Raw genomic sequence first — 26,251 nt, forward strand, 5'->3', positions numbered from 1 at the left:
AAGAGAGAGATAAAGCACAAGCTGGGGAGGGGCAGAGAGAGAGGGAGATAACAGAATCTGAAGCAGGCTCCAGGCTCTGAGCTGTCAGCACAGAGCCTGATGCGGGGCTCGAACTCACGAACTGTGAGATCATGACCTGAATCAAAATCAGATGCTCAACCGACTGAGCCAGCCAGGTGCCCCAAACAAAACATTGATTTTTTTAAATTTAGTACCTGTATTCCCCACCCCAGTATGACAGCCACAGTCACCTCTTTGTTCCTGGGGCTGTGCTCAGGACCTGGAATATACTGGGCATTCGGTTTATGCTTGTTGAACCCAAATAACCTGGGGCAGGGGGCATCTTTGTGGTTCTTCTAGGTTTGCCCACCTGACAGATCCCTGACGTCCTAGGTGACATCTTGTTCTTTGAGAAATAATGCCCCATTAGTGAGAAAACTCACAGAGAAGACTTGCCTTGTAATAAATAACTGTGTTGCATTCTGTTTGGATGGTTTGCAGGGTGGAGCATCATCACTTTTAGATTCCAGACAAATCTCTGCTTATAGAGAGCACAGGAGTAAGGAGGAGCCACATTACTGTCAAGGTCACAGAGGAGGCTCCTTGAGGTGCTCGAGGCTTCACAAATTGCCCTGCTCCCATCCCCACTATAACCCCACCTAGCGTGTGGAGTCTTGCCTTTTATAAAGTACCCTGGCCATAGCGGATCTCTTTTGTCCTTCCCTATAAATTGTCTTGGGAGATAGAAGGAACTGATTATACACAATTTAACAAAGGAGGCTGATTCATTTATTTATCCTATAAATATTTATTGAGTTCCTACGATGTCTCCAGCGAGGCCTTGGGAACATGGCAGTGGACAAAACCAGCACTTCCACAGCTCTCCAGAAGCTCTGATTGTCCTTTCAGGATGCCAGCCAGTAACTAGTATGCAAATACGTAATATGTATAATCTCCAGTGGTGGTAAATGCTCACAAGACAAAGAGCAGTGTAATATTACAGAAAGTGATGGGTGGGAGGGGTGAAGGGCTGCTTTAGAGCATGCAAAGCCTTTCTGAGGTGATGCTATTTGAGCTGAAATTTGAAAAGTGAGAAGGAACGGACCAGGTGATATCTGAGGGAAGTGGGGTGACTTGCTGAAAATCCCAGGGTGGAGCTGGCTGAAACCGTGAAGCAGGCTCTTTCCCCAAGGTCCCTTGAGCACCCGTCTTCCCTCTCTACCATGTCCATGGACACCCATGGGTATGTCAGGGACATATATTTTCAGAAGCTCCCAAGCTGTGGGCAGGAAGGGGATGGGGCTTGCTAACATGTGCCGAGAACTCTCGCTGAGCATGGGCCCTGTCACCTGGCCTTGGAGTGTGCACAGCCAATCCAGAGGTGAGGACGGGTCACCTGGGGGCCAAATTTCTTCACCATTTGTCTCTCAGTAGGTCCCTTTCACAAAGGATCCCTTAAAAGTAGTGGCATCTGGGTGGCTCAGTCAGTTAAGCATCCGACTTCATTGTAGGTTGTGATCCCGTGGTCTGTGAGTTCGAGCCCCATGTTGGGCTCTGTGCTGATGCCTCAGAGCCTGGAACCTGCTTTGGATTCTCTGTCTCCCTCTCTCTCTGCCCCTCCCCTGGTCATGCTCTGTCTCTCTCTCTCGAAAATGAATAAACATTAAAAAAAAAAAAGAGTAAATCTCACCTCTTTGCAGTTCAGCAGGAAGGAGTATCACAAACTTCTCTGCAAGGCAGCTAAGAGGTTAGCATTCTGCCCTGTTTTTTTTTTTCTTTTTTGTGATAAAGTATACATAACACAACATTGGCCATTTTAGCCATTTTTAAGTGTTCATTTCAGTGGCATCAAGTACAGTCCCATTGTTGTGTAGCCATCAATACCATCCATCACCAGAACTATTTCATCATCCCAAACTGACAGTCTGTACCAGTTCAGCACTAACTCCCAGCCACCCTGTTTTAAAGCCCTCATGGGGCACCTGGGTGGCTCAATCAGTTACGTGTCCAGCTCTTGGTTTCGGCTCAGGTCATGGTCTCGCAGTTTGTGAGTTTGAACCCCACATCAGGCTCTGTACTGACAGCGTGGAGCCTGCTTGGGATTCTCTCTCCCTCCCTCTCTGCCCCTCCCCTGCTCGTGCTCTCTCTCTCTCTCTCAAAATAAATAACCTTTAAAAAAAATAATAAAGCCCTGATGGATCATGGGTAATGAAGAAATGAATGCCATTTTACAAAAGCCTTTTCCCCCACCCCCGATTAGTTTAGCCTCCTTGTGTTTCATGCAGTATCATTAGTGTAGTCTGAAGACAGTTGGCACCAGAGTCACCTGGTTGGTGGGGGGAAGAAGGGAAGTGCCTATTGAAATTTAGATCTCTCCTCGCCTTCCTGAATCAGAACATCTTGGGCTAGCAGCCAGGCGCGTGTATTTGTACCAAGTCCTCACATGATGTAAATGTGAGAATCACTGGTTTCAGTCTCATGGGAAGAGCACGTGAGGAAGAATATTAGCTAGGGCATAAAAGGCTTGCTATGGGGAAGTAACTACCTGCATTTGAATGTCTGCTTCCCCAGTGGCTGGCTGGATATTTCTGGGCAAGTTGCTTAATCTCTAAACCTGTTTTTCTTTTTCTTTTTTTTAATCTCTAAATTGGAAATTGTGGGCTTAGTATGTGCCTCACCAGAGTTACTGTGACGATTGAATAAGACAGGAGGTGCTCAGATCTTGATGTGGCCTAGAGGTGATGAGGTGACCTAAGAGACTGACTTACATGGGGTAGTTCTGTTTTCTTGAGGAGTTATGGGTAAAGTGGATCAACGTTTGCTACTCCAAGTGTTTTGTCTCTGCTGTCATCCCACTGCAGGAAGGCAACCAATGTCATTAGTCAGGATAGGAAATATATAGAATGCTTGCAACAACTGAGAGTGTAGAATATTTTCCTTGAAAAATCTTTTCAGAGACGGATTCATGTGGAGAAAGTCCTGAGAGGAATGGTTAGGTGATTGGCAGTAATGCATGTAGTGCTTAGTTGTGGGAAGTAATTAAGAAAATGAAGCTCTGGCACCCGTCCCAGATACTTATCACCACGCCACTCTGGAACAAGGGCAATTAAGGTTGTCTCAAGAATGTTCTGGATGGTAGGTGCAGCAGTAGTTTGAGAGTGATCAAAGAAGCTTCCTGAATAGAATGTGGCTGTGGAGAAAGGAAGGTAGAGGGGGCTCAGAAGTGATGAACAGGACACAAAAGTGGGGGTGAATAGGCAGGTTCGGGGAGCAGCAGAGCAGACCACCCTGGCTGAGGTGTCAAATTGGTGGGTTGGAGAGTCTGGTTTTGATTAGATCACCCTCAAACTTGGCTCTGTTCCTCCTAGTTTAATATTATAAACAACACCTGAACCTAGCATATATCTCTCTGATAAATTTCAATTAGAGTCAGTAGTTTTATGGAACATTTATACTTAGTGCCTAGCATGGGATTTGGCACATAGTTAGGTGTTTAAAAAACTTCTTTTGAATAAGTGCACGAATGAATCATACCCTTTTGGTTGACCAGCCATTTCAAGAAAGATCGAGTGGAAGTTATTGTATTCCAAGGATGGGGCAGTATTATAAATACATTAAACAGGCGAGATTAGGCTTGATTTCAGGGGAGCAGATTATATAATTTTCCCTGATCTCCTCCTTTTTAAAATAATGTTTAGAACATTAGGAAAGGGAATGTTGATGTTTATATAGATTTCATTATGTTCAAAAGTTATTCCTTTAGATAATACACAACCGAAGCAGGATAAAAATGGAGTATACAATATAATTTCGGTTTTAAATTTCAGTTTAAAAGATGTATGTTCATGGAAAACTGGAAGGAAGTTATAAGAAAATTAGGATTTACCTAATGATCTTACCTTATCTTTTCTACTTTATGCTTATCAGACTTTTTTCAAATTTTCTACAGTAAATCTGTATTGCTTTACAATCAGAAAAATATAACATGTGCTATTTGTTAAACAGTATGGAACATGGTACAACACTCTTGCCAAAACTTGCTTTTTTTTATTTTAGCCCTGGAACTTATAAAAATCATAACTAGTATTTGGAATAATGATATAATGGTAACGAAATGAACTGCACCTTACCAACTGTCATGTGACATCATTGATTTCCTGAGGAGCCCACACCACCCACATCCTGAGATTGGCCAACTCATGGCTCCTTGCTTCCTCCTGCATATCCTCACCCTCCCTGGATACCCGCTACCCTCCATCACTTGTTAGAGGCTCAAGAATGTCCTGAAAGCTGGTAATACAGGTCTGAGCAACCCTGCTTGCTACAGATTGTGGACTCGGAAGCAGCTCTGTACTTTGGGTGACACTGCCCTGAAAAATAGCAAGAATGTCAAGGTACTGACTTACAGACTAAAAAAATGTAAACAACAACAACAAAAACAAAATACAAAAAGCTTATTTGCCTCATTTTTTTTCAATTAGGTAAAAAGTATGAATAATATTTCTTCTCCAATTTGGATGATGACTTCGTGAGAAATCAGAGGCACAACTAAAATGGACATTGAGTTTTAATGAGGTGTTCCATTTGCATTTTTAACTCTACTGAAAACAATCCAGTAGAATCATATCAGCTGTTTGTCAGCTGTTGGCTTGGGCTTCCACCCAGAATTTGATGTCACTGGTGGGTATCCATAAGGAACAGGAGTAATTTTTAAGCTTGTTGACCAGAAGACCTCTGAAGACCTTTGTTGGTGCTGGTGTTAAATATAATGTAAATATAAAAAAGAAAATGGCTAGAAATGGTTATCTTATGCATTAAGTATGTGGATTTAAAATGCTTTCCATCTGTTAGGGCTTTATAGGCGAATCTCTATGAAACTGGAGAGTTATTTAGTCTGGAAAATGTTTTACTCCGTGAGATGATGAAATGTAGGCTAGATATCAGATGTGGGGGACCCAGGTAGGAAGGAGATCAAGAAACACAGGCATGAAGAAAAGAGTTTGCAGGAGCTGAATCATATCCTAAATTGATTAAATCAGGATCATTTTACTGAGAGACTGTAATGTGAGAATGTGTTAGGGTAGTAGAGCTGTTCTGTTATGTTTATCTCATCCAGAGTAAGTTACATTTCATCACATGTATTTTTAATTCTTTGGAAATACAATTACATTAATTGAGGAATGACTTATAGAATACCAGTTTGAAAAAAAAATTAGTGAATGGGTGTGTTGATATTGCAAACTATCAATTAATTAAAAACTGCTTGTAACATGAGTTATATGTACCCCAACTGAATGGTGGCAATTGGCTGTTTGGGGAAGCCTGTTATATTTTTAATGCATAGGATAGGTAATGCAAGGGCTTTAAGGAAGTGGCTCTGGGTTCTTCCCACTTTTCTCTTCCCCTTCATTGCAAGGCTTCCACAATGACTGCCTTGACCTGATGGGAGAACTTTCTAGCATCTATCCAGGATGGTTCTGCTGCTTCTGCTGCCGTTGTTTAAATAGCCTCTGGCATATACTCTGACATGCCAGTCAGCCTACAATCTTCCATCCCATCTCCAAGACATGGCCAAAATTCCCTCTCTCCTCCATTTTCTCCCTGGCCTTACTTCCTAGGGCAGAGTCCTCTTTTAAAGACTGTGACATTCTCTGGGAAGTCTTTGCTGATAAGACTTGAGTTCATGCTGATTTCTGCCATTTGTATCGTCATTTTTTTTATCAGTTGCTTAATTAGTACACACAGTATTGAATGATTCTGTCACTTTTTAACTGCCTGGACTATTCAGTGTTTTATGATATTAGCTCATATCGTAAGTTTTTTCTTTATGGCTCCATAATAGCAAATGATTTTCTTGTAGGCAGGGATAGTGCCTTTCTCTTCTTGTGAAGTCATGTAGTCCCTTGCACTCATGCTAGCACCCAGTACACTTGTAGAGACAACCTTAAAGAATAATTTAACTGCTTGCACTGGATGAGATTTAAAAAAAAAAATCATCACCTACTAACATACAAATAATGTTCCGGACAAAGCAATATATGAGCAAATATTTATTGAGCCTTTGTTATTATAGTCCTGGTGGGGTGATTTAAAAGAAATAAACATGGTTTTACATCAGGAAGGAATATGTGATGACTCTGGAACAGTTTTTATAATGATGAGAATAAAGGGTACTATTTTTTGAGAAATTACTACTTTATAATATTATTGTGAAGGTTACATGAGAAACTATTAGGCCCCCCCCCCCCCGTTTTACAGATATAAAAATTAAGCCTTAGCAAGGTTAACTGGAGATGGGATCCAAACTCAGATTGAATGATTCCACTGCCGTAGTGCTATGTCAGCACCATATTGTACAATTGAGCAGGTTGTTCAGTGCTGAGAGCTGGCTGAGAGCACAGGTGGGATTGAAATGCAGCCTGCAGTCTACTGGAAATGCTGATGGGGTAAAGTATACAGTTGGAGGAGTATACACCACCCCTTTGTGCCATTTTATAGTCTTATCTGTGCCCTACTATACAGTTCACAAGCCACATACAACCATTGAGCACTCAGAATGTGGCTAGTGCAGCTTAGGGGCTGAATTTTTAATATACTTAATTTAAGTTAAATTTTTACTTAAATGGCCACATGTGGCTAGTAGCTACTATATTAGCACAGGTGTAAAACTTCATATAAATGGAATCATTCAGTGTCTGACTTCTTTCACACAGCCTAATGTTTTTAAGATTCATCCATATATGTTGTATAATCAGAATATCATTCCTTTTATTCCTGAGCAGTATTCTAGTGTATGAATATACCACAGGTGGTTTATTTATCTGTTGATAGACTTTTGGGTTGCTTCCAGGTTGGGCTGTTATGAATAAAGCTGCTAAAGCCATTTGCATATAAGTCTATTTGTGGATACATGCTTTTATTTTATTTCTGCCAGTGGAATTTTGTCATCTGGTAAATGTATATTTAACTTTATAAGAAACTGCCAAACTGTTTTCAAAAGTGGCTGTACCATTTTACATTCCCACCACAATATTCCGTTTTCTCCACGTTCACACCAACTTTGGTATGGCTAGTCATTTTAATGTTAGCTATTCTAGTGGGGATGAATTCTATCTCATTGTGATTTTAATTGGTATTTCCCTGATGACTAATGACATTGGACATCTTTTCATGTCCTTTTATGTCATTTGTATTCTTTTGTAAAGTGCTTATTCAAACTTTAGCCCACTTTAAAAAATAGTGTTGTTTGTCTTCTCATTATCAAGTTGTAGAAGTTTTTTTATGTATTCTGGGTGCAGATTCTTTATTAGATATTTATCTTACAGATATTTTCTACCATACAGTCATGAATTATCTTTTGAAGAGCAGGTGTTTTTAATTGTGTTGCAATTTATCCATTTGTTTTTCTTTTGTGTTCAGCCTAAGAAATTTCTGCTTACTCCAGTGGTTCTAAAGATTTTCTCCTATATTTCCTATTGGAACTTTTGTAATTTTGGCTTTTACATGTAGGATCCATTTTGTTATGCATTTTGAGTTAACTTTTGTGTGTGGTGTGAGGAAAGGATTGAGCTTCATATTTTTTTCATATAGAAATTTTGTTGATCTGTCACAATTTCCTTATATTCCATATATATATATACACACACACACACACACACACATATAAATATATACACACATATATGTGCGTATGTATATATATGAAGTATTCATGTATTTATGAGGTTATTTGTTCAAATCTCTTGTCCATTTAAAAGCAATTGTGTTGTTAACTGCTTATTGAGTTGTAAGAGTTTTATGTATTTTCTGGATATAGGCACTTTTGCAGATGCATGTTTTGTGAATATTTTCTCCCAATCTGTGCTTTGTCTTTTTTTTTCTTTTTTCTTGCTTTCAGAGAAGAAGTTTTAAAATTTGACTAAGTCCACTTTGTCTTTTTTTCCTTTTGTGTCCTAAGAATTTTTTCTGTATCCCAAGGTCATAAAGATTTTACCTGTTTTCTTCTAGATGTTTTATAGTTTTCAATTTTATTTTAGCTTTATAGTCCATTTTGAATTAATTATTGTGTATGGTGTGATATAGGGGCTGGTGTTCATTTTCTTTTCTTTTTTTTTTTTAATTTTATTTTAAAGAGACAGAACGCATGAGTGGGGGAGAGGAGCAAGGGGCAGAGCAAAAGAGAGAGAGAATCTCATGGAGCATGGAGCCTGACATGGGGCTCTATCCCACGACCCTGGGATTATAACTTGAACTGAAATCAAGAGTTGGACGTTCAACTGACTCAGTTTGATAAAGGGCATTTAAAATACACAGCTAATATCACATTAAATAGTGGCGCATTTAATACTCTCCCTCTAAGACTGAGAACAAGGCAAGGATGTATGGTCTCCATAGTTCTGTTAATATCATAATTGGAGATCCTAGCTTGTGCAGTAAGGCAAGAATAAAAAGTATGCATTTTGGAAAGAATAAATCTTTCTTTATATGAAGATGACATGGATGTCCATATAGAAAATCCCGAGTCATCTACAAAATATCTGTGAGAGTAATAATTGCATTTAGCAAGGGTATAAGTTATATTGTCTAGACACGATATTCAATTGTATTTCTGCATACTAGCTGCATACAACTGGAAAATGAAATGTAAAATAATTCCATTTCTAATAACAACACTAACATAGGAACAAATTTTACAAAAGATGTGCACAACCTCTGTATAGATAAATACAAAATATTACTAAGATAAATTAAAGAAGATATGTATGGGGCTTCCAGGCTAGTGAACATGTGGAGATTTGGGGAGGGTAGTGTGCTTGGAGAAGGCATGGAAGCTACTTACCATTTTCTCATACCTTGCCCTGTGCTTCTCTTCTGTCTGGCTGTTCCTGAGTTGCATGTTTATAATAAATAGTAATCTGTGTCTCAGCCTATCAGCCATGACTTTCAAAAGAGCAAATTCATTGTGGAAAAAGTGGCATCACATGTCAGACTCTCTTCTCTGGGCTTCCCTGGTCTAACTGCCTTGGTAACTCTTTGGCACCTTCATGGAAGGTTCCAGATGAACCAAAAATTGTTGAGGAACCACGAGATAATCCTTTGTTTCAGTAACTTATTAAGAGTTCATATTCAGACAACAATACTATGCATGATTTGATTTTCCTGTGTAGGCTCCGCAGGGCTGTGTGGTTGACTCTGCCCCCACCCCTACACAACATAGCCAATTTACTCTCCCGCTATCCTCTGCCTCCTGTGAGCACACCCAATTCAGCTGAGCGACATTTCAGCACACACACAGTAAAAACAGACTGCCCATGTTGCAGCTCTTTCATCCGTGACATGCAGAAAATAGTCGAGAAGGGCTTCCTGTCTCCTCAGGATCTACAGAGTTTTCTTTTTTTAAGTTTGCGTTTACATAAATATCACTCGTAACTGAGACAGCTGCTAGGCCCAGCTATCACACTACATGTTGTATTAGTAAAAGTAATAAACATGCAGGAGCTCTTTTACCTAAACATAGTTTAAAGCCAATTTAGGGCTGCTGGGGTGGCTCAGCCGATTAAGTGTCTGACTCTTGGTTTTGGCTCAGGTCATGATCTCAGTTTTTGAGTTTGAGCCCTACATCGGGCTCTACACTGACAGTGGGTAGCTTGCTTGGGATTCTCTCTCTCTCCTTCTCTGCCCCTCCCCTACTTGTGCTCTCTGTCTGTCTCTCTCTCTCAAAATAAATTAAAAAAAAAAAAAACTTAAAAAAAAAAGCCAATTTAATTCCAGAGCACATCTTGTTCTCAGCATTTTGTTTTTAAAATACTATTAGATGTCCATGACAGTTCTAATATAAAGGCATTTGAAAGTAAATATTAGCTCTGAGGATATCATATATTTGTTTTATGCAAAGCTTTTAAATAATAATAAAATAGTTAGCAAATGGCCAAAAAGATATATGTATATATACATAGATGTGTGTGTGCATATACATACATATATTCTCCGTATGTATGGAGAGAAAGAGAAAGAGCTATAGTGCTAACTAGCTGTATCATGTTTATGGATTAGAAACCTCAATATTATTAAAATGTTATTTCTCCCCAAATTGATATATTAATTTACATTACCAATCCCAGGCAAAGGAATTTTTTTTTGTTTTTTTAAGAAATTGAGGATGTTCTTAAGGATTAGGATAAAGTGTGGCTTTACTACACTGGATAAAATGGAACTCGGTTTTTTCTCAAGTAAAAGGAGTGATATGATGAAAATGCTGTTTGGGGAGGATTTTTCTGAAGGTAATATGGGATGGATTGAAACAGGAAAAGGTTAGAATTTAGAAGACTGAAAGCCCTTAAGGAATCCAGGTCCTAATGGACAAATATTGGGCTCAAAGAGCCATGGAAAAGAAGGAAAGAATCAAATGTCTGTTGAGACCAACTGTATACCTTGATACCATGCCAGCAATGTGGGATGCAGGGTATCTCTAAAACTCCTTAAGTTTAAAGATGCAAGGTCTCTGTTCTTCACAAGCTTTCAATTCATGCAGTGGTCCTATATAGTTAATAGCTACAGTATAGTGTTTCATGACATGTTTGTACTGGTGAAATGTAGGGAGAACTGTGGGAAACAGATAAGAGCAATTAATGCTGACAGTGGGTATCAGGGAGGGTTACAGAGGGGAAATGCCACTGGAGTTGGGTGAAGGAGTCTTAGCAGAGTTAGAGAACAGTGGGAAGGGAAATGCACAGAGGCATTAATGCTAGGCTGGTTCAGTACATGGCAAAAAGACCAGTATGACAGGATATTTTCTCCTAGGTATTGGTCAGAGATGCAGCTGAAAAAAATAGACTGGGACTAAATCATGGAGGGTCTAATGCGACCTTCTGACTCTCACTTTTTCTCTTTTCTCATCTCTTACCAAAAACATACATCTCTGTGTGCATGTGCATGTGCGCACATACATACAACTCCAGAATTTCTTGACATATTTGTACCGTAGCAAAGGAGAGGGAGTGCTGTGAATGTCACAACACCACAATCCTATCTGCCTCCACTCTTGGCTTAAAATTCTACTAATGTCTTTGATTCCATATTTCTAGGAGAGCAATAGGGAGAGAGGGGTGATTTGCAGACTAATCAGAGACTGTGTTCACAGTGGGGATTTCCTTTCTTTGGGAGTTTTACAGTTGAGAATTAACCTGTTATGAACAAACTTTTTTTGTGATCCTCTATTTTTCTATATTGGCAACCTCCTCAATGTATTAGTTAAAAAATATTTGTATAACTTTCTCACCTACCTATCAGTTAACTCCTGATATTTAATATGCACAGAGTATAAAGATTAGGGTTATCTCTGGGTTTTCTGGGTCACAAGTCTAGCATCCCAGACTCTGAAACTTTTCCAATAAAGGGAGTGGAAGTTACAAAGGGTTAAGTCTTTAAGGTCTTGGAAGAGGACCCAGATTAGTACACCAGTGCCTTTGTGGAATGTTTTAAAAGCTTTGTTTCTTTGTAAGTTTTGGAGTTTCCATCATAATAGTTCAGAGAAAGGAGGCCAGGAGGGAGTGGAGCAGCAGACATTCAGTGGAGAAGAAAGAGTGAAGACTGACTCATCATGTAGGGCTTGGGTGTGGGTGTGCCTGTAGTAGGGAGAAAGGGAGGAAGGGTTGTGTAGGCAAAATATTTTCTTTAATCTCACTGCAGAATGGGCTGTGGGGAAGAGAATGCATAAGTAGATAACTGTGGCACAGTTATTTATCTGTCATACACATGATACTGAAAGGAACTCTATAAAATCCTTTAGGTTTAAAGATGAAATAGAGACTATTGCATTCTGTTATCAGCTTTGACAGTTGCCCTAGTATTTCTTTCCATGCTGGTGAAATTACTGAGCAACTTTCCCTTTCTTTGATTGGAGTCAATGTTCTCCTAAGAACATCAGATGAATCTATAGTTATGCATTGTATTTTCCTACTTCTTTATCTTTCTTCATGCTGTTCCTTTTACCCAAGGTATTTTTCTTGGTTATGGATACAACTAATTGCTACCTCTTTGCGAAGTTCCAGGTTAAATCTTCCTCCATCAGAGCTTTCCTGATCTCCTGTTCCGTAACCACCTTGCCTTCTTAACTCTGGAAGATAACAGGTACTTAATAAATAACCGACAGTTGTCTGATAGTTTTTGTTGTTGTTAAACCCCACATCCTTCTGACATTGACAATCATAAAAACCAATGTGTTTGCATTTAATATTTTTCTCATTTAATTGTTCTTTATGACACAATCATCTGGCCTTAAATATTAAATAAATCTAACAACCTAATAAATAAATTAGCGACATACTGTGAAATTAGTGAATATAACTTCCCCTCCAATGCAGGAATTCACTATATAGCTTCCTTGTTATATCACATCTCTGTACTTTTAGATAAGCCATTCAAATATTCTGAGCATCATCCATAAAATGGGGTGATAATAGTATTCACACATATTAGTTAGATAAAAGTTTTGATGTGAATGACAGAAAACCTAAAATAATGGTGGCTTAAACAATATAGAATTTTATTTTTCTTTCCCCCAAATCCAAGACTTCTGTCTTGTTTCTTTACTATGAAAGGTGTCCATTCTTGTGTTTACCTCATGGTCTAATATAGCTACTTCAGCTCCAGTCATCATGCCTTCCCTCCAGCCAGCAGAAAGTAGAAAGGGGGAGGAGAAAGGCACACCCTTTCTGTTCAAAAAATCTTCCCAGAAATAACAAACCTCTTCTGCTTATATCTAATTAGTAATGACAGTGATATGGCTATATCTAGCTATAAGGGAGGCCATTAAAGGGATGACCATATGCTTGGCCAAAATTCAGAAGTTCTATTATTGAGAAAAAGTGAGAACAGATTTTGAGGGACAATTAGTAGTTTCTGCCACCCTACTGATAATGCTATTATAAAGATTAAGGGATATTATGTACACTGTGCTTAGAATATGCCTGTTACATGATACATGATCAATAAGTATTTATTTGTCATTATTTTTTAAATTAAACATTATAGACAGTATTCATGCATTCTAATATTTGTTCAACACCTATTGAACACCTGCTATGCTGAACACTATGCCTCTCTATTTAAATCTTTATATCAACGGTGAGAAGACTACCATCCAGAATAGCTTCTCCCTTGTTAAATAGCTCTATAAGTTAGAATTCTTTATCAAGCTAAGCCAGAACATGCCTCCCCAATAATTCATTTGTTTTGGCCATGATCCTGCCTTTTGAAACAATATGTAACAAGAATACTTCCTCATCTTAGTTCTTCAGTTACATGAAGATGGGTATACCTCCCACTCAGTTTTCTGACTCTAACCAGGCATTTTATTAACTTATTTATCTAGCAAACAGTTTGTCAAACTTTTTCTATAAAGGGTTAGATGGTGAATATTTCTACCTTTGCAAGCCACATAGTTTCTGTCATAGTTTATCAACTCTATCATTGTAATGCAAAAGCAGCCATAGACATTGCATAAATGAATGGCCACGTCTGTGTTCCAATAAAATTTTATTTACCAAAATGGATAGCAGGTCAGATTTGGACCTTGGTATGTAGTTTGCCAGCCCCTAATTTAGCCCATGGAAATTTATCAGCAAGGTTATTTGTGACTGATATTTCCCTACCCTGAAGCTATAAATTTACTCTGTGTCACTCCTGATTCTTCTTAAACCTTTCATTTCTTTGTCTTGTGTTACCACTTTGGCTAAGATTTCCAGCACCACCTACATAGCCCTATCATTGCATGGCCAGTCATTCCCTAGACATATTATCCATTCCAATTCATCTCTAGCTTAGAAATGCTACCTTGACAAGTTCTTTCTTGTTCTACCATATTCTTAGCCCACGCATCCTTTGATCTCTCCCAGGCTGGTCCTTCTCTAGTCTTCCCTACAAACCACATTAAGAAAAGAAGAATCTTTTTCTCCATCTCTTTCTTCTTCAAAACTGTTAGACTGTGATCTTCTTTCAAGTGCTTCAGGTTTTCTTTAGCCAACTTTAACCTATTCCATCTTCCCTCACAGACAACCTAGAGCTTCCCAAGAGGAGGGAGGTAGAAAATTAACATTTATTGATGGACATATAAAATACATGTGATTTACGCTGATGTTAAAGAAGTGGAACATATAATTCGAGATTGATTATATAGCCGGCTTGTGGTCATGCAGCTGGGATTCAGGGGGTCAGCCCCAGTTATTGAATTGAAATTTAAGTTTAAGTGAACCTGGTGAGTGGAATGAGTATATCTGGCAAAAGTAAATTCAACACCACATCACCAACAGAGCTGCTTAACTTCACGAGGCATAGAATGACAAGCATTTGTCCTTAACTTTTGGTTTCCAAAGCATTTTCTTCATAATCTGATCAAATAGGTAATTTTATTTCTGTCTTACAGGACAATGAGACCAAACCCAAAGTGGTTAAAATAGTTGCCTGAAGTGCCAGGTGCCAATGTCTTATTGTTTTTCTCCGTGAGAATCCACATTTGCTGTTTTCTGCAAAGTTAATCCCACTTCTTTATCTAGCTGATTCCTTCTTGTCTTTCAAAACTCGGCTTGCTCATCATCTTCTTCAGGAAACCCTCCATGGCAATCACCCTCACCTTGTCCCCACTATCTAATTTAGATGCTCTTCCTCTGGGGTAACCCAGATTATAGCCCTATTTGCACTATACCTTACCTGATGATCTATTAGCTTATAAAGAAATCAAGGGGAAATTCCTGCCTCATTTAATTTTGTACTTAATAAGAATATGTTGAGGGGTGCCTGGGTGGCTCAGTCGGTTGAGCGTCCGACTTCGGCTCAGGTCATGATCTCACGGTCTGTGAGTTCGAGCCCCGCATCAGGCTCTGTGCTGACAGCTCAGAGCCTGGAGCCTGTTTCGGATTCTGTGTCTCCCTCTCTCTCTGCCCCTCCCCTGCTCATGCTCCGTCTCTCTCTCTCTCTCTCTCTCTCTCTCTCTGTCAAAAATAAATAAACATTAAAAAAAATTAAAAAAAAAAAAAAAGAATATGTTGAATAAAGGAATGACCTGAGATGGAGTCTTCAGGGAGTCAGCTCTCTCAGATGTTGTTCAGTACTGACTACCGCAAAACAAAGATCTCAGCCTGCCAGAGACAAACTCAGATAAAAGAGGATCCTCCTAGAAGGCATGGATCTCTGCATCCAACGGACATCAGAAATTCAAACCGATGAGGTTTCAAACTAGTTAGCAAGAAAGCAGTATAACTATGGTGGAGAGCACAGATTCTGGAGTCAGGTTTCTTGGGTTTGAATCCTGACTCCACCATTTTCCAGCAGTGTGATCTTTGGCAAGTGACTCAGCTTCTCTGTGCTTGGGTTTCTAATCTGTCAAATGTGGATCATAGTAGAACTGTTCTGTATTAGTTCTCTCTTGCTGTGCAACAAATTACCTTAAAACAATGTCTCAAAACAGTAAACATTTATTATCTCACATTTCCTGTAGCTCAGGAATTTGGGAACTGAGTGCTTCTGGCTCAGGCTTGCTCATGAGGTTAAAGTCATATAGATGTATAGACCATGGCTGCAGTCATGCAAAGCCTTGACTGGTGGAGGATCCCCTTCCAAGATGGCTCATTCCAGTGGCTTTTGGCAGGAGGTCTCAGTTCTTGCCACAGGGAGCTCTTCCTATATCATGACATCTGATTTCCTCCAGAACAAACGAGAGGAAGAACAAAAGGAAACCTCAATAACTTTTATGACATTTTATGACCTATTCTCAGAAGTCATACACTGTTACTTCCAACACATTTTGTATGTTGGAAAAAGTCACCAAGTACGGTCTACATGCAAGGGGAAGGCAGTTAGGCCCTACAAAGAATTTGTGGACATATTTTAAAACCATCACATTATCTTGTATGATTGAGTGAAAATTACATGAGATAGTAATTTTGAAATGCTTAGAACAGGGGTGAGGCAGTACATGCTTTGAATGACCTTCCTCATAGGTGAGAAAGGACAAATAACAGTCAGTCTGAAGGCTTTGGCTTTAAAAGTTACTCTAAAATAGAGCAAAGATATGGAAACCAAGGTAGTGCCAAAAGCCATTAAAATTATCTATTTGGTTCTTGACATGAAAAGTTGTTCATGAATTGGAATTTGTAAAAAAAAAAAAAACAGGTATAAAGTAGGATATACAGCATGATCTGGTATTTGTGTAATCATATACCTATATCTCTGTGTGTTGATGCATAGGGAGCATTATGGAAGGAGTTTACTCAAAGTATTAATAGTGGTTATCTCTGGATAGTGGGGTTTATGTTAAGTTGAAATTTTTTTGTGTGTTTTCCTGCATTTTTTGAATTATTTTACACTGAGCATATTTCTCCAAAAATAAGAGATGCATTTTTTTTCTGAAGAAAATTTAAAAGAAACCAGGTTGGAAGGAGGATGTGAAAGGTGGAAGGGTTCAGTTGAACCAGGACACTGCTCTTCTGTGTGGGCTCATTGACTTCCTGTGAAGTGTCCGACTGACAGGATGTCCTCTGATTTTTTAAGGTAGTTGTGAAGACTGCATGTGCTGGGAGCCAGTGAGACTTTGTGGTTGCACTTGAGGGGCATATATGTAAGGGAAGAGGGGTAGGTTGCTGCTTCTTTGGGACAAGAGGAAAAGGGAGAAGCACGGGGAAGAGGGACACCTGTGTGGCAAAGGGCAAAAATGGGTTAAATCTGGTGTTGACATCAGAGTATGAATGCTCATCAGTTGTCTTGGTAAGGACGGCTTCACTTACAAAGGAGTGGTATACTTATGAAGGACACCTGTGATCCCGTGGTGCCTTGTATATCCTTGATAATTACACTTACCACACCAGATTGAAATTTGTTCAGTTCTCCCTCTCTCAATAGAATCACAAGCAGGGATATCTAGCCCCATTACATAGTTCCCAGTGTAGAACAGGGTTCAATAATTTGGAGAATAAAAATAAATTATTTTTTAAGAATACTTTTCGTAAATTGAAAATTTTTATGTCCACAGACATTCACCTGAATAATTTCCTTTTTTAAGTGTAATTTCTTTAAATTAACTAATTAATAAGTTTTTAAATTTACGTCCAAGTTACTTAGCATACAGTGCAGCATGATTTCAGGAGTAGATTCCTTAATGCCCCTTACCCATTTAGCCCATCCCCCTTACCACAACCCCCCCAGCAACCTTCTTTTTGTTCTCTGTATTTAAGTCTTTTATGTTTTGTCCCCCTCCCTGTTTTTATATTATTTTTGCTTCCCTTCCCTTATGTTTATCTGTTTTGTGTCTTAAATTCCTCACATGAGTGAAGTCATATGATATTTGTCTTTCTCTGGCTGATTTTGCTTAGCATAATACCCTCTAGTTCCATCCACGTAGTTGCAAATGGCAAGATTTCATTCTTTTTGATTGCCTAGTAATACTCCATTGTATGCGTATACCACATCTTCTTTATCCATTCATCCATCGATGGGCATTTGGGCTCTTTCCATACTTTGGCTTGAATAATTTCTTATTAAAGTGAATGGAAAGAATACACACACACACACACACACACACACACACACACATATGCACACAAAGTCACATTTGCCACTTCTGTTCTTTGTTCATCTTTTCCTCTTTTTCTGCCTTTTGATTATTTGAAAATTTTTATGGTTCTAATATTTTGGTTTATTACCTATATTTTTTCTTAAAGTGGTTGTATTGAGCTTATAGTATGCATCTTTAATTTATGACAGCCTGCCTTTAAATAATGTTACACCAGTTCACTTAGAAAATAATCTTGTAACAATATACTTCCATTTCCCTTCTCGTGACCTTGTGCTATTTTTTCCTTCTGCATGTGTTAGAAACCCCACAATACATTGCTATTATTTTTGCTTTAAAAGATTAACTATCTCAAGTGGTTTACAATTTTTAAAAAATTGTATTTACTTTCATACTTAACATTTTCCGTGCTCTTTATTCTTTTGCATGGATCCACATTTCTATCTGGTATTGTTTTCCTTCTAAAGGACTTCCTTTACTGTTTCTTATATGCAAATTTGTTGGTGATGAATTCTTTCAGCTTTTGTATGTCTAGAAAGTTTTTCTTTTCTTTTTGTTTTCAAAAGATATTTTTGTTGGGTATAGAATTCTAAGTTGGCAGTATTTTTTCTTTTAGTACTTTAAAGATTGACTCTACTCTCATCTGGCTTGCATTATCTCTTATTTTGTTTTATCTTATTTTATTTTTTCCTCATGATAAGTGTACTTTTTAATCTCCATCCTCAATTTCACCCATCTCCCTAAACACCTCCCCATAGCTTGCATTGTTTCTCATGAGAAGCCTGCAACCACTCTTATCTTTGCTCCTCTCCACTTAACATGTCTTCTTTCTCTAGTTTTTATGGTCTCATTGAACACTCAACTTTCTTTCCTCTATTTATTTTATTTTTTTAAAAAATTTTTTTTTTCAACGTTTATTTTTTTGGGGACAGAGAGAGACAGAGCATGAACGGGGGAGGGGCAGAGAGAGAGGGAGACACAGAATCGGAAACAGGCTCCAGGCTCTGAGCCATCAGCCCAGAGCCTGACGCGGGGCTCGAACTCACGGACCGCGAGATCGTGACCTGGCTGAAGTCGGACGCTTAACCGACTGTGCCACCCAGGCGCCCCTCTTTCCTTTAAATAAGAACTCTGTTGGGTTCAGCCTGAGTTCCCCTTCCCTCCCCTAAGGCCTAGAAACTCTCAAACTGTAAGCTAGGGCATTTATAGGATTCACCTCATTTGTTGTTGTTTTCTTATTTCAGGAATCACTGTTCTGTGTTCCCTGTTGTTCAGTATTTAAAAACCATTATTTCTTTTTTTTTTTTTTTTTTTTCTGATTTTTTTCAGTTGTTTAAGGCAGGGGAGTAATTCTGGTCTCTGTTGTTACTCTACTTTGGCTGGAAACAGAATTTCTGAAATATTATATCAGAGAAATAAATACCAAAACATTAAAAGTAACTATCAATTGCAAAACTCTTCATATTCAGAATTGGTTCATACTTTGCATTAGCTTAGAGTTACAAGTTCGGTTTTAAAAATTTATTTAGTGCCACAGTGTTTGACATCATGTCTTTTTCTTACAGGAAACATTCAAACTGGATTTTTAATCGTTAGTAAGTCAGTGAGAGATCAGAAGTTGCAGAATGCAATCCCGAGTAAAAATCTCCAAAAGAATTACTTCAAATAACAGAGGAAAGAAAATTGAACTACCACCTTAAAACCCTGGTCTAGAAAAACATATTACACATGATAGGAAGTTATAACTGGAGAAATTTATTTGGCTCTTAATGCACCTGAATGAAAGGAATTGTCACACTGTTTCTCAGGACTTGTAGATCTGAGATTATTTTAATGATAAGTTGTTTTATAAAAATCTTGACATGATCAGCAGAGAGAAGAAACAGCAATAGCTAAAACCTGTGTGTTGGTCAAGATGACTTCTGAAGAAATGGCAGCTTCTGTTCTCACACCTGTGACTCAGAGAAAGGTGACATCGTCTCCGTCGGCTTTAGATGAAAGTAGTGAAAAGGTCTCAGACGTCAGAGTTCCGAAGGCACATAGTGTCAGGCAGAGTGGTCAGACTTCCACCATCTCACGACTGAACAAGCTTAAAGAAGAATCCTCTGGAAGCAACTTGCCCAAGATTGTCTCCATAGCAAGGGAGAAAATAATGAGTGATGAGAACAGCAATGAGAAGTACTGGGAGGAAAGCATGCCAGATTCTGTGAAAAACCTCAATATTAACTGCAACAACGTACTGAAAAACAGCCAGTGCAGCCTTCCTCAGAGCCAGTGTTATGACACGTGCGATTCTGTCATGGAGGAAGGCCTGTGTTTGGAAACTGGAATCCCATCCTCACTGGAAAGAAAGGTGTTCCCTGGAATTCAACTGGAAGTGGACGGACCTCCCATGGACATTAGTCCCTTAGGAAATCAGTCGGCCATCATAGAGAGTGGCCGGGCACACCCTGACGGCAGCATGGCAGCATTTCACTTTCATTATGAAGTCGACAGAAGAATGTCAGACACTTTCTGTACCTTGTCAGACAACCTGATTTTGGATGATTGTGGTAACTGTGTACCACTGCCTGGTGTTCGTGGGGAGCGACAGAAAAATTATATGGCATATACTTGTAAACTCATGGAATTGGCAGAAAACTGTGATAATAAGAATGGGCAGCTGCAGTGTGATCATTGTGACGCCTTAAACGACAGATACTTGTGCTTCGAAGCTTCTTGCCAAAGGGCCGATGCGGTGTGTTCAAGTGACAGCTTTTGCAGGGAGGACTTTACTAACAGTCCACCTGCCAAGACCTTTCTGAGCCATTTTGAGGACTTCCCTGATAATTGTGAAGATGTAGAAGAAGATTTTTTTAAGAGCAAAAAGGAGAGGTCCACTTTGTTAGTGAGAAGATTTTGTAAAAATGACAGGGAAGTAAAGAAATCTGTATATACTGGGACAAGGGCGATCATGAGAACTCTGCCTTCTGGTCACATTGGGCTGGGAGCTTACAGTTACATTGATCAGAAGAGAAGTGGTCTCCTGCTGCCCTGTGGGAGAGTTCTGGAACGGCGGTCAGCGGTGGCAGTTAGGGAAGATGGGAGCTGGTGCCTGTCAGAAGCTCAGTGGTATTCGGTAAGGATCATTTCTTTAAACTTGATCTTTTTTTTAAGTTTAGTTATTTATTTTTAGATGAGAGAGAGAGCGCATGTGCATAGGCACACATGAGTGGGGGAGGGGCAAAGAGAGGAGGACAAAGAATCCCAAGCAGGTTCTGTGCTGTCAGTGCAGAGCCAGATGTGGGGCTCAAACTCAGGAACCATGAGATCATGACCTGAGCTGAAATCAAGAGTGGGAAACTCAAGTGACTGAGCCATCCAGGAACCCCAAAACTTGATCTTTTGAAATCCAATTTTCTGTTGTCTTAATTCATGGAAAGTTTTAGGTTCTGTCAAATTATGATTCTTAGGGGAAGTATTTGTAGTTACTGGAAACTTGTAGACCTAATAGATATGCCAGTCAATAGCTGTCAAGATGGAGTTAACTCTACAATGATATAAGTAACTAGATGCACCTATGTATGTCATCAGGAGTGCAGAAATTAGGGAGACTCCCAGGTTACTATATGTAGGATTAGGAGACAGACTTCTGATGATGGGAAAGTGGTTCCATTTACTGATTATCTACTTGTGCCTTTGGAGGTACATGCCTATGTCTTCTATATTTTTAGGTTGCAAGGCCTAAAAGAACTTAAGATATGGTTACCTTCATTTTCCAACCAATGTTCCCAGTTTCTTCCCTCCTCACCTTTTTTGTGCCATGGACCCCTTTGGCAATTTTGGTGAAGCCTATGGACTCAGAAGAATGCTTTTAAGTGCATCCAATGAAATACAAGGTGTTATAAAGGACACAGATTATGTGAACATATGTACACTTACCAAGATATCATTTGAAATTATGATATATGGCAGGGTAGGTGCTTCTTTGTTAACACATTAAACAGTGGCATTTAGTGGTTCGATAACTACCATAATTCTGAAGTAGTGATGAATGTCAGTAGGGAGTAGTTTCCCTGGGACTTTCTCAATTTTAGCACTACAAATCCCTCATCCAGGGAAACCCCCTCAGTCCTGGGCAAACCAGGGCAGTTGGTCACCCTAAATATAAATACTCTTTTAGGGTTTCAACCACGACTGTATTATATAGAAATATCTGTGATTTCTATCGGTGACAAGATCACAGGTACTGTTCTAATACTGAGACTTGTTGGCCTGTATTCATAATTGAAGGGAATGCTAAATGTCTAACTCTCACATTCCAGTGTTTCACAATTCCTTAAAACCTGGCCTTGTGAATAAATACCCCATCTAGAAAAAACATTCCTTTTATTGAAATATAACTGGTATATTTTTATTGTCATCATCATCAGTCATGGAGTTAATGTTTATTTTGCATTTGACATGTACCAGACATTGGGTCACATAATTTACATACTTGGTTTCATGCAATCCTCTCAACTACCTTCTGATGTTAACCCCTTTGTATTGCTAAGAAAACGGAGTCTCAGGAAAGTTATATACCTTGCCCAAGGTCACTTAACTGCTGAGTGGTATAACTAGGATTGTAATCTGGGCAGCCCAGACTCTTAGTTTCTCAAGATCCAGAAAGAAATACAATTGAGAGTAAGCTGTTAAAGGAGCAGAAGGATTCTGTTCATTTCAGTGTCTGTTGATTGAGTAACCACACTCACTGATGCTTATGGTATTTCAGACTTGGCTGTGTTCAATGTGGCGGTTCTAACCCTGCTTATGTGTTGGAATCATAGTATCCAGGCCCAATCCCAGACCCTTGGAATCAGAATCGCTGGGGTAGGGCACAGCAGGAATGATTTTTAGGGTTCCCCAGGTGATTGTATGATTCTGTGGAGTTGAGAACCACTGTCCAACAACTTTGAGCTCTTTGCTCTTTGGGCAGGACATTTAGGGAATATTTGCTGTGTCCTAAAGACCCCGACACTGCGGGCTCTCGGGAGTGGCACGGCTGACCTGGGAGCCTGCCTGAAAAGTGACGACCCTTCTCTCAGGCCCTTCTCTCTGTGCATTCGACCTACTGTTCACCCAGTAAGGGTCGGCAGATTTGTTTTTGAATGTTCATCTGACTCCTTATAAAACCTGAGTCCCAAGCAATGTGACGTCAGTGACACACAGCACCCCCCCCCCCCCCAGCTCTTCTGACCAAATTTTGTCCATGCAGGGAAAAAGGAGCTCATCACAGTAATGTGTCTTCCCAGTTAAAAAATGCAGGGGTTTTAAAAATTCACATACATCTGAAGTTGAATGTTAAGAATGCAACAGAAATTTAAATGCAGCAAAGAGAGTGGAAGCAGATTGTTTGAGAACGGTTATCAGAGCCCCCCAACACTTCTACAGGCATGGGGGTCATGCATCTGCTATAAATAATTGCAGAATAATTTCTGGCATGATCATACTCATTCTCCTAGTTTCTGGAGCACTGCCACTTCTTCCGAGAACGTTCATGGGTCCCTAGCTCCAGTCTGCCCCTTTCTGTCAGTTAGAGGCACTGAGATGGTTCATTTCCAATGAAAAGAACCAAAGAGATGATGCAAATTATCTCCTCCCTTCTTAGTCTCTGAAGGTTGGGAGAGGTTGCCACACCTCGACCAGAGTGCAGACTCTGGAGAAGGGAGAGGAGAACTCTTCTCCTGGATTTCCAGGAAGCTGTGGCTATTTTTATTAACCTTAAAATGAAGCTGGGGAATGGGCTGACTGTCCTGTCCTTTCTGAAGGGAGAGCTCTGAAAGGAAAGATTTTGAATATTCAAACCATACCATGGAAGGAATAAATCAGTATTTTCTAAAGTATTATATCCTCTCAGTATCTCACTTTTTAGAGTTTGGTGGAAACCCTTCTCAAAGTTGTCAGATAAATTGTAGCCACTTTCCCCAGCTCCTGTATGTGGCTTCCTTCACCTAAAAAGTGCAGATGCTAATACAATGCTCCTGTTCCTATTTTCTGATGAGTTCGCAGGTATCCATCCTGTTTCCCCAGTCAGACTGTAAGTTTCTTAAAGGGCAAGAAATGACTGTACCTTTTTTTCTGCTCTCCACGATGCAAGCATAGTGCCAAGCATATAGAAAACAGGACAATGTCATCTTAGGAACATGGTCTCTGGAGTCGTGTCAGCCTGAATTGAACGTTGACCACTGTGACTCCACCATTTACTGCTGGTGTGACCTCAAGCAAGTTATTTGATCTCTTTGCTTCTAATTACCTTATATGTAAACTGGGAGTAATGATGTTGTGATGGTATTAAATGACATGGCTCTGTGAAATAGATAGCACAGTATCTGGCAAGGAGTGGGAGCCAGTATTTTCACTCTGGCAGTTTATTATATGCTTTGTCATGAATGTGTCGCCACCTCATTCTGCCCTTTGAAGCTTCTCCCATAGGGGAGTTTATGATGGTATGAATTTGAGTGAATGTCCCTCAGTCTATGATGTGGTAGCTTGTACAGTCCTTCCTACACATTTAAAGAATGTGTTATTTGTCCAGTTAGTTCCTCTGCCTCACATTGAAATTTTTTCTTGTATGCCTTCGTCAAAATGACCCAATTAATTTATGTTTGCACAGCTGTGCAGTGAAGAATGGATTTGAATGGGAGACATTAATGAGGATTAATGCTTGCTGACTGACTAACCATATTGGTATCCTCCCCCCCGACTTGTGAAAAATGAAAACCCTACTCCTGACCCAGTTACAGCCACACTCCTGCTCTCCATTTATTGGCTCAGTGAGATGGCATATTTTGGCAAGTGGCTGAAGTCTCCAGATTGAAAGTTGGTTGAGGGTGTTTTCCTTTTAAAAAATTCCCTCTCTGCCTGAATTTTGGGGAGTTTAGGGTATTTAGAGTTATTCTGAATATGAAGTACAAGAAGTCCCTGCCTGTGCTGGAATTATTCATGGAAGCTGAGTTCTGTGTGCACTGAAGGATGGCGTGTGGAGGAGGGGAGAGTGGCCAGGGCAGACAGGCCACCAGCTCCCGTGTTGTCGCTTCATTTGTCTCTCTGCCATGGTCCACGAGAGGATTTACTGTATAAGAATGTGTGCGGCCAAACAGAAAAAGAATGAAGTTTTATTTTCTTTTTTAAATCAGACTAGAAAAACAGTAAATTAAAAAGGAAAGTCACACCAGCTTCTTTGTTGCTGGTTCTTACTCTTCTTTCTTCCTTCTAAAATGTATCTTTCTTCTTCACATTTTATTTTACTCTTTAGCAGAGAGAATTAAACATGAGGCAATGAAAACATTTTGAGTGTTTAACATAAATACCTTCATCAGTATTTGTGTCTTTGAGTTTATATTTTCTTTGTTATGTGTCGAGGGATCAACCAATAATAAATTTGCCTTCCGAGTGGTAACTTTTAGGAATGATCAACTATCCATTGAGTCCTGCTGTCCAGTGTTGTAATAGATGGCTGTTGAAATAGCAACATGTTTTATTTTCTCCTCTGGAAATTTGGTCTCTCTGCAGATTGGGTACAGTGTGGACCTTGAAATAATTAAAATTTCACAGTGTGTACAGACTAAGCTGAAAGCCTGGGCTTGGTAGCATGCCAGGCCTCCTCTTCCATTACTAAGGGTTATGTCAAGTTCATGACATGGGTATAGGACGATGCTGGCCCCTTCCTGCTGAGCACAGTGAAAGGGAATCCAGATCCCGGACAGACAGCCCCTGCACAGTTTAGTCACGTCTGGTGCATCAGTGGAAAATGTGACAGGCTGTCAGAAGCTGACTTTGTGATGATTGGACAGCTTTCCCTTATTAGCTGCACTGGGGCAAGTTTAAGATAAATTCACTTCCAGATCTCAGTAGTTACACCAGCTCTTTGGCTAGGATTTAGCAAAAAAAAGAAAAAAAAAAAGAAAGAAAGAAAGAAAAGAAAAATGTTGACCCTGGACTCTAATTTAAGGTGAATATATTCATGGCCACTGTTATTCACATAGTAGCCTTAGGACACTATCCACACTAGGATTTTTTTTTTTTTTCCTTTTCCCCAGATGTCCTGAATAATGGGAATTAGCAGCCAGAGAGGCCTCATCCCTAGAAATGGGCCATGGTTAAAATGTGGCCTGAAAAGAATCAGAACCCATAGGCAAGGATAAGACCATTAGATGGAGTCCTTATTTAATGTACCCTGCATTTTTACACAGGAAGGACTCAGGCTGCCCACAGAATGACCCCTTGCAGTCATGAGGTCCTTTGCCCTTAATCCCCTCCCTGGGTGCTGTTTCCCTCAGGGCTCATATGCCTCCTGGAGTGGTATGGAGGTTTCTTCCCCAGTGACCACAGGATTCAGCATCAAGGACTGAAGCATCATTGGGAGTGAGGGGTGACCATCCCCTGACCTTTCTGTGACTAGACTAACTCATGGCTCAGGCAGGGCCCTCCCTGAAAAAGTATTCTCAGACAATCGTGCTGGGTCATTTTCTGGTCTAAAGCCTTGGGAACACCAATATGGTGTTCTGTCCATTGGTTCTTTTTTCTAGCAGCTGGCCTGGATGCATTTAGAACCTTAGATTAAATATGGGTCCTGCAGAGTTCAGGCATCCAAATCCCTAACCTTAACCAACATTCAGCCCTTGAGGCCCAGCCCCTTCCCTGTCATTTAGGCCACCACCCATCAAA

At 39.7% G+C, this 26,251-nt stretch overlaps 1 protein-coding gene across 9 annotated transcripts in view; it reads left to right on the forward strand.

Moving 5' to 3' along the window:
• The window catches only part of PLCE1 (phospholipase C epsilon 1), a 320,763-nt gene that overhangs the window by 18,235 nt on the left and 276,277 nt on the right, over window positions 1-26,251 (forward strand). For 8 of the 9 annotated variants that reach the window (XM_045438272.1, XM_045438271.1, XM_045438263.1 and 5 more), the window contains exon 2: window positions 19,129-20,681. In XM_045438272.1, coding sequence (XP_045294228.1) covers window positions 19,479-20,681 — 1,203 coding nt within the window. In that variant the 5' untranslated portion in view covers window positions 19,129-19,478. Of the gene's footprint in view, window positions 1-12,049; window positions 12,130-19,128; window positions 20,682-26,251 lie in introns of those variants that run through there. The other variant, XM_045438264.1, reaches the window with a different exon arrangement.

Source organism: Leopardus geoffroyi, chromosome D2, assembly GCF_018350155.1.
Source record: "Leopardus geoffroyi isolate Oge1 chromosome D2, O.geoffroyi_Oge1_pat1.0, whole genome shotgun sequence".
In the NCBI taxonomy this organism is placed as follows: domain Eukaryota; kingdom Metazoa; phylum Chordata; class Mammalia; order Carnivora; family Felidae; genus Leopardus; species Leopardus geoffroyi.